The following is a 14697-nucleotide window of genomic DNA, read 5'->3' on the forward strand; positions in this document are numbered from 1 at the left end:
CAAGGTGTAATTTGACTTGAGGATCAGAGGGGCACATGTTATGATAATTGATACCCTGAAGGTGAAGTGTTAAAGTTGTGCAACGAAAGCCATACGCCACAGTAATGCAACCACGACATGGTCTCCAAAATACATACATAAAAAGAGCATTAAAATGATTACGAGGTGTGTAATGTCGCCCAGGAGAGATTTCACACCACAAGTAAGCATCTACTTAAAAAGTGTTGTGACATAGTTTAACCAATAGCTGGGTACAAGAGGTCATATTTTACCTTTTCCATCACAAAACAATGGAGGATAACTTACGATGTCATTATAAACCCATTGGAATCTTTGTTGTTTTTTATTTTCTAAAGATATAGTAGCATGATCTTTCATCCATTCAGAAAGTTTATCTCTTCAGTTCACTGTCAAACTGCCACATGGAAAAAAATGGAAAATAATGTTTTTCTTCTCCCACTTACACTCTCTGAAAATAGTTGAGTTTGTACTGCAGCTGTTTGTCCCAGTATACAGGTGAAATAAATGTATATCATTTAAGAGTAATAGGTGCCCGTACCCTTCCATTTTTGTCATGTGCACAGAGCAATTACAGTACGATGTTCACCATTAGCCACCTGGCAGGACTCCTTCAGACTGCCTGTCTCCTTCTTGTGCTCTTTGATCGCAGCCTCACCTCCTGGTTTGTAGGATAGAATTTGCTTCACTGTTGAAATGTCAAACAGCGGATGGGTGGACAGTCACTGAGCAAGATGGAAAGCAAGAAAGTCAAAATGGGTCAAAAAGAAGACATGAGAATTTAATGAAGTACGTACAAATCAGATAAAAAAAACAGATATATTACCTGACTGAGCCATGGTTGACATTTGTCCAGAGTTTAGCCAGAGCATATGAATTGCTTGTTCTTATTTCATATTTCTTTTTTGGATTTAAGATCTTTTGAAGACAGCAGGGAAGACATGCAGCAAAGGGGCCAGATCAAAACCAAACTGGCAGCCGCTGCAGAGAACTCAAACCTCTGCACATGGGGCAACTGCTGATAATGAAATATGTGTCAGTGAGTGGGGCAACCAACACTACAACACATGCACATCCCCCTTTAGAATCGTATGGGTTACACTGCTATTTCACAGATACCTGAAGGATCCCAGTTATACAGTCCAGCCAATGACAAAAAGCTTTTTATCACTAATACATATTGCAGCATGTCCATAACATGTGGTGGTTCATTTGAAACAACATTTTCTGAATCACTCAATAGTTTGTCACTTGAAACTTATTTCATTTCATTTATCTGTTTCCCAATGTTTTTGTCTCCAATTGAAACAGGAAGACACAGAGTGTCTTATACAAGTAAATGAGGTTCTGGTGATTTAAAAAAAAAATTGTATTTAACTTTTAACCAGATTTTATTTTAAACGAACATATGTGTCTACTTGTGCTATCCAAAGATTGAGAAATATGTATTGAAGTGTCTGAACAACAATTCCCAGGTCTGTGTCACAGATTCTTGGTGTTGGGACAAGCAGGCCCATAACTCCTGCATATTTCTTGGGGACTTAAACAGCAGTTGACTCAACTCCCCCTCTATTTCTTGATTGGCCAGGACCAAAGTTAAAAGGACACATCCAGCTGTTTTGGGCACAGAGGGTTAATTTTTACCTGCCAGGCATGTTTTGTCAAGAATTACTCTACAGTAACATGGTGCATGTCACCATATTTTGCAAATGTGGAGCATAAAACAGATTGAGGAATCAGTGTTTTGCAGATATAGATTTTGGAAAAATGCATGCATGAATTCTGCCTCCACTCATGGCTTCACCCAGGATTATAATCCCTTTGGTACATGTAAGTAACTGGACTGTCTGCGCACCCAGTGGGTGCCCTGCAGTCACCTGGTTGTTTCCTGTGACTTTACAAGGTTTCACATTTTGTTTGAAGTTCACCTTTTACTGCTGGTTCATGCTCAACGTGCTAATGAGCTCTTCCACGTCTATACAGAAAATGCACGAGGGGTGGAGTCAGGCCTGCCAGCAGGTCAGTGGCCAATGGAAACGCCTCGGGATTATCAGCAGTATTTATGAACACATATGTTGTGCAGCACATTAGTCCAGGACGGGGGAGATGCAACACCAGGTGAGCACGTTCAGTTAAACCATGTTTTTTTTCTTCTGCAGTAGCTGTGACAGGTTTAAGGCAGAGCCCTTCAAATATTTACATTTGCACCATGTTTGGACCATTCTCTGCACCATGATTGTCTGCCATTGTGCAAATAAATATCAGAGAGTTCTGTAACTGACCAAATTGCAAAGTGCAGTAGTAGCTTCACAGGGAAATACATCACCATGAAGTAGCACAGATACACTTTAAGTACCCACTGGGATTTTAGAGGATTTTTCATGTTGGGTAATTTTTTTTCTTGAAGGCAGATGAACTACATCTGTTTGTAATTATCATGTGATGTGACACGTTTGAGTGTCCCTGCATATTTGTGTACCCTTTTGTTATGTGCTGTGTCATGTGTGCATTAATCTAATATTCTTTTGTGAATAACAGTGGCCATAAAAGGCAAATTGCAATAACTGGTGTATTGCTTAATATTGTAATTTCAGACATCAAGGATGATGTTTGACGAGTTCCTGTGGAGGGCGCTATGCTGTCTGCTGTTTATGTCAGGTTTGTAAAATGCAGTAAATTGTTTTTGTCGTTTTAGTTTAATTTAAGAGTTACAGCTGTGGGACAATAACTTAAATCTGGATTCAAGGTCATGAGCGGAAAGTCTTTAGAATCTTGGCCATATACTTTCATGCTTTATATATAATGTTAAGTACTATTATTTGTTTATGTATGTGTGTCTAAGATTTTCTGTGCTTCTCTCAAGGTTTGCTAGAAGCAACATCTCTTATGAAAGTAAAGAATCCTGGAGGTAATTGATCTTTCATGTTATTGCAGATTGTAATCTGGTTAGATTCAAAGTATAAACAGATTAAAAACGATTTAGATTATCGTTTAAAGGCTGAGATTTTCTTAAAAGTCTGTATTTCATGTAAAATGTCATAGTAAATTAAAGTGCAGCCATTTTTTGACCTGCTGGTTTTAAGGTACATTTACAGCTGGAACTAACTATTTTAAAGTTACTTGCCATACGCACATTTAATATGTTACTTTACAACTTCTATATATATCATTATATTTAATAAAATATATATTATACCTGTTATATTTATATATAATAGCTTATGGCACATTTTAGGATGTAATTACTCTATTTTCCAAATTTGTCAGTAGTTTAAAACAGATTGCTTCTCAAATTGTGTTTCAAATGATATGAGAATGTGTATTCTTATAATTCCTGTTTCCATGTTCTTCCACATTGAACCCAGTGAACATTGACTCAGCTCAGGCTCATGATTTCTTGACTAATTCTCGACCAACGAGGAATGTCGACCCAAAGTGGCACAGAGGGACTCCTGACTTTCAGTCCTACTACCGCTACTACAACAGCATTGGACACATGGAGGGCGTAAGATGAGAATGAGTGGAAATATTTACGTGAACAAATGTGGATCTATTCAGCTCAAAATGTTCTGTGTCCTCTCTGAGCACATTCTTTTTCTCTGTCAGATCTATGAGATTGACAGGATCAGGATACTCTACCAGCAGATGCGTCACTTGGAGTTGACCTACGGCCCAGACGCCTCCAGTTACCAAAACATGTTAGGTGTTCAGACGACTACCGCTGCACCAGCTACAACTACCCTGCCCCCTCCACCTCCCACCACCCCTGCTCCAACACCAGACCCCCTGGAGAACGCTCAGAGGATCTACCTGTGCAACCCCAGGGACCCACTGTGCAAACCTCAGATCGTCTACCTGCCTACGGGGGCTGTTCCAGTGCTGTGTGACCCACGACGCAACCCGGCCTGCAGGCCCAAAACAGAGGAGGAGATTAAGGCTGCAGCTCCTCCTCCACCTCCCCCTGCTCCCAAAAAGTCTGCCCCACCTCCCCCTCCTCCCCAAAAGTCTGCCCCTCCTCCCTCTCTTCCTCCACCTCCTGTTATCGCTGCCAAAGGTATGGAGTATGACTGCGACCCTTACTGGGATCCTGACTGCCTCATTGACCACCCTCCCCGCCCTATCCAGGAAACATCTGCACCAGAGGCACCAGCTGAGGAGAAAGTGGTGATAGAGGAAGAAGCAAAAGCTGAGGAGAGTGCCCCTGCAGAACCAGACATAGAGGGAAACCCCTACCCTCACTTTGACCCTTATGATTTCAAACGTGACCTTTATGACCCCTTTAAATATGCCAATCCAGCTCCAGAAGAGTAAAAAAAACACAGTGCTTAAGAAATCATAAGTAACTAAATCATGACAGGACTGTGAGCAAATCCACAAACTAAAAGTAAAACTCATGCAGGTCATCATGTCTAACAAGGCAGACATGTAAACACAGCTTTTTTTCCTCATGGTTTTCCACACTATACCTGTACAGTATGTGTGTATGAGTGCTCATATTGTGATACACAATAAAATGTTGTGTGGGATAAAAAGAAAAAAACAATAAAAAATGTATCGACAAAAAACAAGTGTGTGATTTTATATTTCATTTGTCATTGCATGGGTTTGAAATAGGAAATGTGTCTCTTTCCCTGCTACTATTTTTTTTAATTTGACAGCTAGAGGGGATAGATAGTTTTGACTTAACTATGGGCCAATATGCTATCCACTCCTACTACTACTACTACTAATAATAAGATAATGATAATAATCATAATAATAATAATCATAATAATCATAATATCATAATAATCATAATAAGTACAACTGAAGTACAGAATAAATACAGGTAAAAAGAAAAGAATAAAATAAAATATTTGTTCCATATTAGAACAATTCGACACAAAACACTATTATAGCAGTACACAAACATTAACACAGTCAGTACATGATAATGATAATGATCAACGTAGTAACAATGAATCAGGTATGATCGTGTATACAGTAGGGAAAACGCTGTGATATAATGTTATATGCTAAACAGTGCAGCGATATGATTCAGACTATAGGAGGATATGTAATTTTTATAATAAAAATATGAATAATGAGCACAGTGCAGTACAAATAATACTAATAATACTAATAACACTACTACTACTACTACTAATAATAATGGATCTATGTAGTTTCCAGTTTGTGCCGGCAGAGGTCGGTAATACTCGGTAATACTCCTGCTGGTGTTCGGGCTGAGCGCTGAAGAAGAGCACTGCAGCGGCTCCCTCTCTTCCAGCATCATCACTGTTCACCTCCATCATCCCTGTCTCGCTCTATAAGCTGTCGTCCTCTCGTCCTCTTCCGTCAGACACCCGGCACCAGGTATTTACCTCTTCACCTCCACAGCCGCGTGGCCTTCACACATACCCGGGGACAGAGGGACAGAAAAAACTCGGGCGTTGCTCTCCGATGTTTCCGTTATGTCCGCTCATTGTAGGAGACGGGCCTCCTCCTGCCATGGAGATTAGCATGCTAACACAGCTAGCCAGTTTAGCATTTAGCCGACAGTGGAGTAATTAGATTATAACCAACGTTTGACAGATCCCAGACTGGGTGTAAACAATTGACAACATGAAGCCGAGGTAGAGCCAACAGAGGAGATGTGAGGCGCGACAGACGCTAAGGCTCCTTTCTGTGTTTCCCTACAGTTCTGACAGTGGGTGGAAATGTTGAGTGTCTCAGTTGTCTCAGTGTTGTGGACACTCGCCACCCAGATAGGATTAGCACATGAATATAACCAGGGTGTATCTGTTGTCATGTCTGCACTATCCTTAATGACACTGTGAGCTCTGACTTCTAATATAAAGGCATGAAGAGTCCATACAACAATCTAAAGTTTATATCATTTAGGATAAAACCATCATTGAGGCATTCATCTTTGTTTAGTTTGGATGTTTTTACCTAATACAGCAGCTCAGTGGTTCAAGGCCCTGACACTGTGGGGAGAGCAGATAAAGAGATCATTGTTGTGAGCAGCTGGTTTGTAGTTCACATGTTTCCAGTGTGACCGGCCCAGGGCTGCTGCTGCAGTGTGGGTTGCTCTTATCTCTCTCATGTGAAGTCTGCACACTGGAAAAGATGATTTTGTTTTTAATAGGAGCACAAGTTTCCCGTCCAAAGGACTTTTTCTGGGGCTGTTTGTTAATGTTTAGTGATGCATCTTGCAGATGCTCTGAAATAAAGCAGGTCGAAATGAATGAACAAATCTCATGCCATTGGTTAACAGTGCATTTAGTTTTTACTCTAGTTTCTAGATGTTTCATATAAAACAGCAACAAATAGATTAAGACTATAAACTATAAATATATAGGGAAGAATTCCAATTATAATTTCCCCCTATTCCAACATTACTTTTTAATATTCCTCCCTCTGTCCAACCAATAATTTCCATGTGGACTGTCTATAAAAGATTGGTCCAATCAATTTTTTACTTTGTCCTATAAATAAATAAATATATATATATATAGTGTGTTGTCCTTGTCCAAATCGTGAGCGTGTATTCCTATTCTGCTAATGAGTCTGTGTACACTTGCATGAATTATTGATGTGTTTTTCATGTGCGTGGGAGTTAGTATAATTATTTAATGGATCGGGTTTTATGGGATTAACTGTAGCTAATGTGTAAAACTGTGTTTATGCTTTTACTTTGTGTTAAATGTAGCTAGTGAGACAGATAACTGGCATAATAAAAGTTGTTTACCTATTTCCTGTAGTTTTCAGCTTGGAGAATGTCACTTTTCAAGCCCCTGGAGGGTTTTTAGGCAATTCTCCTTCACGTTCCCTCAGAATTTATGTATCACGTCTTTTTTATTTATTTTGGAAATAAATAAAACTATAACGAAATCTAAAAAGCAACAGTCCAAAACCCAAAGAGAGTTAGTTCACTAATGTATAAGACAAGGGGAAGTAGCAAGATTCAAATCCTCACATTGGAGAAGCTGAGAACAGACTGTTTAGTATTTTTTACTTAAAATTAATTTTTGCAGAGGGTAGTTTTTAGGTTAGCTAGCTTTTAGGTTTTTTTCACCGGCCCGTTTGAATTCTCCCGCAGTATGTCCGACAAGAGTGAGCTGAAGGCTGAGCTGGAGAGGAAGAAACAACGGATCGCCCAGATTCGAGAGGAGAAAAAGAGAAAAGAAGAGGAGAAGAAAAAGAAGGATGTATGTTTCCTTTCAACTCCTTTAATTAAATTCAGCTTGACAGTGTTCAGTTACTGTGAAATGTCTGATGTGTTTTCATGCTGAGGTTGACCACGTTCTGTACCCTGTAGGGAGATGCAAAGCGCGGAGCGGAAGGTGGTTCCTCGGGCAGCCACGAAGACTCTGACCTGGAGAGGAAGAGGAGGGAGGCGGAGGCGCTCCTGCAGAGTGTTGGCATCACTCCTGACATACCCCATGGTAAACACACACACACACACACACACACACACACTGCCAGCCTGCCTCTATTTTTGTCCCTCACCCCACTTATCTCCCATCATTTTCTGGTTATGTGCTTGATGGAGTTGCAGCGTTTATAAATGTCACCTCTAACTTTGTGGTCTGGCTTGATTACATCCACTCTGCTTTTTCCCCCCTGTCTTCCCAACATATCTCAACATTCTTCACAACTGTTTTTCGGCATGACACCTAAAACCTGCTCGCCATTTATTTTCATTCTCTCTTCTCTCCCCTTTTTCTGTCCTTTTGTGTTTTGTCCTCCTTACTGCATGCAACCTCATTCACTCACTCACTCGTCCACACACTCTTTTCATACCTCACTCCCTCCCTCAATCACTCACTCACTCACCCACCCACCCATTCATCGACTCACGCACTCACAAACACACACGCACTCACAGCTCAGCCCCTGAGGGTAGTAACAGAAGATACATGTCTGTTTCACTACCTAGTCCCTGCCCCCATGTCTCCCTCCAACAAATCAGTGGGCAGTGACGCAGGAAGCCAAGATTCTGGGGACGGAAACGCAGGACCAAGGTTTGTGTGTTTGTGACAGAGAGAGCTGGGGATGGGTCGTTTAAGCTCATTTTTCTGTGATTTAGAGTCGTACTTGCATGCTAAGTGTGTGTGTTAACATTGTAAATACACTTGATGAATTCTGACCTGTCTCCTCTTTGCCTTTTCACCAGCACGCTGATGTGTCTTTATTAACATGCACTCCGTTCTACTTCTTCTCTCCCTGTCCTCCTTTCTCTTCCTCTTTTCTGTCTTTCCAATCTCTAACATTTCTGATGTGGCTCACCTTTTGCCCGTTTTCTGCATTTGGTTTCATCCTCTTGTTTTCCTCTTTCTTTTTCTCTGTCCCGTCTTTCTTCTTATTAATACCATGTGGTGGTTTGGCTGTATAAGGACATTGCATTGGGATCCTGACCCCTCTACTCTGCAACTGCACTCCGACTCTGAGCTGATGGGGTACTGCTCCTCCTCTCTCCTTTAGCTTGTCTTCCAGCCTTAATCAGTTTTTGTGGTTTCATCTTAGATTTGTCCAAATGTGTTAATATTATCTCTGTGCATCACTATTTCTGTTACTTCATGTAAACGTTGCATTCAGTTCCACTGTATCTCAATCCTGTGTATGTGTTAGCTTATGTCCACTGTGGTTTTATGTGTCTGTGTGTGTGTGTGTATGTGCAGACGTGGAGCTGTGAGGCTGGGCATGTCCAAATTGACCCAGGTGGACTTTGTCCCGAAGGAAATGGTGTCTTACTGCAAAGAAACGCAGACACCCACCGATGCATTGTCACACGCTGATCAAAAAGCAGGTAAAAAAACACAGACACATACCAACTTTACCTCTTCTCCAACCTTTTTTGTGAAAACGAAATTGAATGTGTGGTTGTGTGTGTTCCAGATGAGGAAGAGGATGAGGAGATAGCTGCTGCTCCTCCAGTAGAAGACAACGAAGAAAAAGATGAACAGGGTGAACAGCAGGATGAGGGTGAGGACCTAAGTTTGTAACATGTAAATAACAATAACAGTGACAGGAAATGCTTTTTAATAATGCTGATTACTGGAAAGAGTAGTTTCAGCTTACATTATCCAACTTTTGAGTTAATTTCTATCCACTAAATTCAGTTCAGTATCATAAGAAAAGTGAAGATCTTTTTTTAACGTTTTTTCCTCCTTGAATACTGAATAATCTTTGTATAGATACTCCCAAGGAGCTGACTGAAGAAGAGAAGCTGCAGGTCATGCACTCCGAGGAGTTCTTGTCGTTTTTCGAGCGAGGCAGCAGAATTGTTGAGAGAGCTCTGGCTGAGCACGTGGACGTCTGCTTCGACTACAGCGGCAGAGATCTGGAGGATAAGGAGGGGTGAGGCAAATTAACAAACCTTAGTGTAAATCCTGTAACTAGAGAAAATGTGATGGACAGATGGATAGGTGGTGTAAGTACTCATTTTTCTCCGTCTTTTTCAGTGACCTGCAGGCAGGTGCAAAGCTGGTTCTGAACAGACAGTTTGCAGATGAGCGCTGGACTAAAAACAGAGTGGTCACCTGTCTTGACTGGTCCCCTCAGGTATGAGGTGTTTGTCATTGATGCCCACAGAGAAATTCTAGCTTTTAAGAAAAGTCTGTATTAATTCATTTTAGATTTTTAAATCCCTTTAAAGATTTTTACTTTGCTCCACTGCTTCTAATATTGGTTGCTATGTTCCTCCCAGTACCCAGAACTGCTCCTGGCCTCATACAACAACAATGAGGATGCTCCTCATGAGCCTGACGGAGTGGCACTGGTCTGGAACATGAAGTACAAGAAGGGGACACCTGAGTACATCTTCCACTGCCAGGTGAGGGCAGAACTCACATGCTGTTGCTCTGCAAGCAACTCATTTTCTTTGAAGGTTTTTTATTTATTCCTTAGTATGAGAGTGTGAGTATGTAGGACTTAGTGATATCTAGTAGTGAAGCTGAATATTACAACAATCCCCTCACCTGACCCTCTACTCCCAGTCATGTTGGAGAGGCTAGGGCAGCCTTCGGGTAATGTAAAAACAGTAAAGGCCATCTGGGGAGCCAGTATTTGGTTTGTCCACTTAGGGCTACTGTAGAAACATGCAACATGACGGACTCTGGTAGAGGACCCGCTTCTGATGTAGATATAGAGAGCTCATTGTAAGGTAATAAAAACATAATTATGACTATTATATTAAATTTCTGCCAATAGATTCCCCTAAATCCTACACAGTGGATCTTTGAATAATTTATTTTATGCTTTAGAAAACCAAACATTAAGACAGAAGCAAAATATTTTAATTATATTTTTTCCATTCTGCAGTCAGAGGTGATGTCAGCTGGATTTGCAAAGTTTCACCCCAACCTGGTGGTGGGTGGGACGTATTCGGGACAGATTGTCCTGTGGGACAACAGGAGCAACAAGCGCACCCCTGTCCAGAGAACCCCCCTGTCTGCAGCTGCTCATACAGTAAAGCATCACAGCTCACGCACCTTTTTGGTTTTTCAGCCAGTATTTTGTCAGTTGTTCTTTCTGGATGATGTTTATGTTGCTGTGCTCTGTCCTGTGTTCAGCACCCAGTCTACTGTGTGAACGTGGTGGGAACCCAGAACGCCAACAACCTGATCAGCATTTCCACTGATGGAAAAATGTGCTCTTGGAGCCTTGACATGCTCTCACAGCCGCAGGTATGATGACTGTGCGTGGAAGATGTACAGACACTGTTGTTAAATGACAGGGAGTCTGAGGTTGTGTGATTTTCTTTTCTCTCCCTGCAGGACAGTCTGGAGCTGGTGTTCAAACAGAGCAAGGCAGTGGCTGTTACCTCCATGGCCTTCCCTCTGGGAGACGTGAACAACTTTGTGGTGGGTAGCGAGGACGGCTCCGTCTACACCGCCTGTCGACACGGGAGGTGAGAGTTCTTTCTAATATCAGATTCCTGTTAGCATGTTGAATAAACACTGAGACTTCCTAAAAGTAATGGGAAAGCCGTTTGGGGAAAGACAGTAATTAGTAGTGTTCGTCACGACATCTGAAATTTGTGTTAAGGTAATCTTCTGTGTCTTCAATTTGTGTTACAGTAAGGCAGGTATCACTGAGGTGTTTGAAGGCCACCATGGTCCAGTGACTGGGCTGAGCTGTCACAGCGCTGGTGGACCAGTTGACTTCTCTCATCTCTTCATCTCCTCCTCTTTTGATTGGACCGTCAAACTCTGGAGCACCAAGGTGAGACACACACGCACACACTTCTATTAGAGGCACCATTAGCTACGCTCCTTTACTTGAATCCATTTCTCCCTCTCCTCCTCCTTACAGAGTACCCGTCCACTGTACTCATTCGAGGACAGCTGTGACTACGTCTATGATGCGATGTGGTCTCCGACACACCCTGCTCTGTTTGCTTGTGTGGACCTCGCCGGACGTCTGGACCTGTGGAACCTCAACAATGACACTGAAGTATGCAAACACACACACACACTGAAACTCAAGACCTTAATTTCCCCCTTAAAGACTGGAGGCATGTATAAACAGTCACCCTGGCAATATAATACCTGGACTAGCACTACTGAAGCGAGAGAGAGAGAGAGAAATTTAAATTAAATTTAGTCTTATCTTTAAAAAATAGACTGTAAAAGTATGATATATTTATTTTCTGGCACCATATTAGAGTAATTTCAGTTTTTTCAACTAACTGGGCAAGAAAGTGAATTACCGTACTTCCAAAATGTCTTTTAGGAATCATACAATTTTCTGCTAAGATTGTTTCATAAGCTTTTTGAAAGCACAGTTTTATCATAGAATGGAATCACTCGGGACCTTCCATGAATCTTCTTTCTTATAAGTTGATGTGTGTTTTCTAGGTTCCCACCGCCAGTGTGTGTGTGGAGGGGTCTCCAGCACTGAACCGTGTGAGATGGGCTCACACTGGAAAAGAGATCGCCACTGGGGACTCAGACGGACAGGTGCAGGTCTACGACGTAGGAGAGGTGAGACGTCGTGGCTTTTTTACTATTATTTTTTTTGTAATTTCAGCCATTGCTACACAAGCTAAAGCTCGAACAATATGGAGTTTTGGGGGCCAATGCAGATACTGATAGTGGTGTAAACAATTCTGATGCCCTATTGAGATAATAAGTATATTTTGAAAAACATGGCTGTAATTGAGGCTTGATATTTTACAGTTTAAGCATTAACTTATCAAATTATAACTTAGAAATAACTGTAAATAAAAAGAAAATCCAAATACAGCCAAATATGTCATCATATTTTTTTTTTACGTAAAATGTGAACATAAATGCACATCTTCACTGTTTGTTCTGGTAAATAAAAGTTTTCATCTCTGTATTTATCCTCCGTGCTCAAACTAAATCCAGTGAAATCACCTTTTGTTTCCACGTTCTCTCTTTGACACACTGCTGGTGCGTTGTCCTTGTGTTTCTGCAGCAAATCTGCGTGCCAAAGGCTGACGAGTGGACACGCTTCGTCAGGACGCTGGCTGAGATCAATGAGAACCGAGATGAAGCTGAGGAACTGGCCAATGTCTGATAATGTACACCCCACCTCACTAACAACTGCTCATAATTCCTCTTCAGGGGCCTGTTGCACCAATTGGTTCTTTGTTAAGTCAGTCTTTTTTAAGACCAGTCTTTGTAATGGACTTAAGTTCAGTTGCACCAACTGAACATAAGACTTAGTCTTAACTACGCCCGGTCTTAGCAATGCACAGTCATGTAAAAGCGCACTTTTACAGACCATTAACGCTGACAGCCCAACTGGCTTGTTTCACATTTAGATATCAAACAGTTGTTGCTATCATTATTAACAGTAGCTTACTAATATAAAATGAATTCAAAGGTTCAGTGTGTAGAATCTAGTGACATCTAGTGGTGAAGTCTCACATTCCCCTTCCAAACATAAAGGAGAACCTGTGGTAACCTTCAATTGTCAAACTAAACTCAAAGGTGTTTAGTTTGTCCAGTTTGGACGACTGTAAAAAAAAAAAAAAAGGCGGCCTCCGTAGAGAGGACCCGCGCCCGATGTAAATATAAAGTATTTAAATATAAAAGGCCCATTCTAGGGTAAAGTAAATGACAACTTGTACAATTTAATGAAACACACTAATGAAAATATCACTAGAATTATTTTATATAAAATTTCTGCCAATAGATCCCTTTCACCTAAATCTTACACACTGAACCTTTTAATGGAGCAAATGTAATGGAATGGAGCAGAGATCATAGACCTCTTCACAGAACATGTTGGTTTCTGAGACGGTTAACTTTAAAAAATACACAATCGTAAACCTTGTTTCAGTCACTCAGGGAAACAAGGGGACAGTCAATGAGAGAGAGAGAGAGAGAGCGCTGTAAACTGTAAACAGATGTTTTTACACACCACCCACCAGCTCTGTGAGAGCAGGAGAATGAGTCTGGCTCAGCTCACTGAGAAGCCGACTACTTCACTACTGCTTCTTCATCGTCTGCTGGTTTAGATTTTGACTGCTCCTGACCAGGCATAATATTTGCAACAGGTCCTGATGAGGAGAAGATTTAAAATCTAGATAGTGCAACTGGTGTAACTATGAGGTTAAACTCTGAACGGCGACTTAGCTTCACACCAGCTGGTGCGACCGGCCCCGGTACATTATCAACTTCTGGCACACACACTGCCAAGAGGAGCTGCTCTCTCCTCTGTGGCTTCCACCTTTTCCACCCACTACTACATGAACTGGCCTGAGGAGAGGTGCAGAGCTAGAACGGATAGAAAAGACAGTTTTAAACATGTTTTTAAATGTCTTTAAGAGAACATTTGTAGATACGATGAATGTCACATGTAGCAGTGGTAGTACAGTAAGTCAGGTGATTGAGAAGAACACAGGGAAGTGAGAACCAGGATGGACGTGGCTGTCCACTCTCTACACTTCTAGCTTTGATTTCATCCTCGGTGCTCCAGAATCTGCTCCTGTCCTGAAGCCTCAACCAACTCAGTCCTTTTTTTAAAATATGCAAACCTTTGTACTTGCACCTTTTTAGTACCATTGTAGTGTTTTGACATGTTTTAATATTTTCTGGACACACTTGTGCACACGGTCGGCGTTGGGAGTGTTTTCAGGGGAGCAAAAGAAAAAGAAACCGCTGACATATCAGTATCATTTCCTCTGTATCCTCAGCAGCACTTTAATTTGATGACTAAAACCGGATCATGTGCTTAAACAGACACTTTTGTGGCCTGTGCGGAAGTGTGTCACTCTTACATTTTAACCACTACAATATTTATTATTTATTCCAATGGTGGCACTTATTTAAATTTTGTGTTTTGTTTAAAAATGCTGCTTTGTACTAAAGGCTTGAGTAGTACATTCCTAAAATCGGCACAAGCTTTTACCAATTAAGGTCCATAACTATACTTGCCTTGAATTTATTGACACTAGTACAGTTAAAGTGTTTTTTTCTGTACCAAAGGTTGTTTTCTACTCTGTACCTGTCCAAGTAGTAAAAAGTGTTTCCTGACATGTACTCATTGAGAGGGTTTAAATAAACTAAATTAAGATCTGCATTAAGTTGGAAAGATGAGGCTGGAAAATAATTCATACTTTTTCTCCATCCAATTTTTCTTCATGATGCAGAAGTCCAACGTCACCAGGCTGGAAAAACTAATTTTGCTTCAATATATAAAATGAGAAAATTGCACCGT

The 14697-nt window shown here is 41.1% G+C and overlaps 2 protein-coding genes across 5 annotated transcripts; both read left to right on the forward strand.

Annotated features, from left to right (window-relative positions):
- Positions 1–2009: 2009 nt before the first annotated feature.
- and3 (actinodin3) lies at positions 2010–4471 on the forward strand. Its single transcript, XM_035170887.1, has 5 exons — positions 2010–2136; positions 2613–2676; positions 2882–2926; positions 3384–3523; positions 3625–4471. The coding sequence occupies exons 1-5, from the start codon at positions 2125–2127 to the stop codon at positions 4327–4329; spliced, it is 966 nt and encodes a 321-aa protein (XP_035026778.1). The 5' UTR covers positions 2010–2124; the 3' UTR covers positions 4330–4471.
- A 765-nt stretch (positions 4472–5236) lies between these two features.
- Positions 5237–14571, forward strand: LOC118117606 (dynein, cytoplasmic 1, intermediate chain 2a). Of its 4 annotated transcripts, none has more exons than XM_035169961.2 (17): positions 5237–5373; positions 7103–7211; positions 7322–7448; positions 7892–8027; positions 8400–8462; positions 8685–8812; positions 8902–8988; positions 9201–9363; positions 9468–9567; positions 9713–9838; positions 10327–10473; positions 10578–10691; positions 10782–10915; positions 11085–11229; positions 11320–11460; positions 11865–11990; positions 12448–14571. In XM_035169961.2, exons 2-17 carry the CDS (start codon positions 7104–7106, stop codon positions 12547–12549), a joined length of 1947 nt encoding a protein of 648 aa, XP_035025852.1. In that variant the 5' UTR covers positions 5237–5373; position 7103; the 3' UTR covers positions 12550–14571. The 4 variants fall into 4 exon arrangements, with proteins under 4 accessions (XP_035025852.1, XP_035025853.1, XP_035025854.1 ...); XM_035169962.2 differs by having other exon boundaries at positions 7943–8027; XM_035169963.2 differs by lacking the exon at positions 8400–8462.
- Positions 14572–14697: the final 126 nt, after the last annotated feature.

This window comes from Hippoglossus stenolepis, chromosome 11 (genome assembly GCF_022539355.2).
Source record: "Hippoglossus stenolepis isolate QCI-W04-F060 chromosome 11, HSTE1.2, whole genome shotgun sequence".
Classification (NCBI taxonomy): Eukaryota; Metazoa; Chordata; class Actinopteri; order Pleuronectiformes; family Pleuronectidae; genus Hippoglossus; species Hippoglossus stenolepis.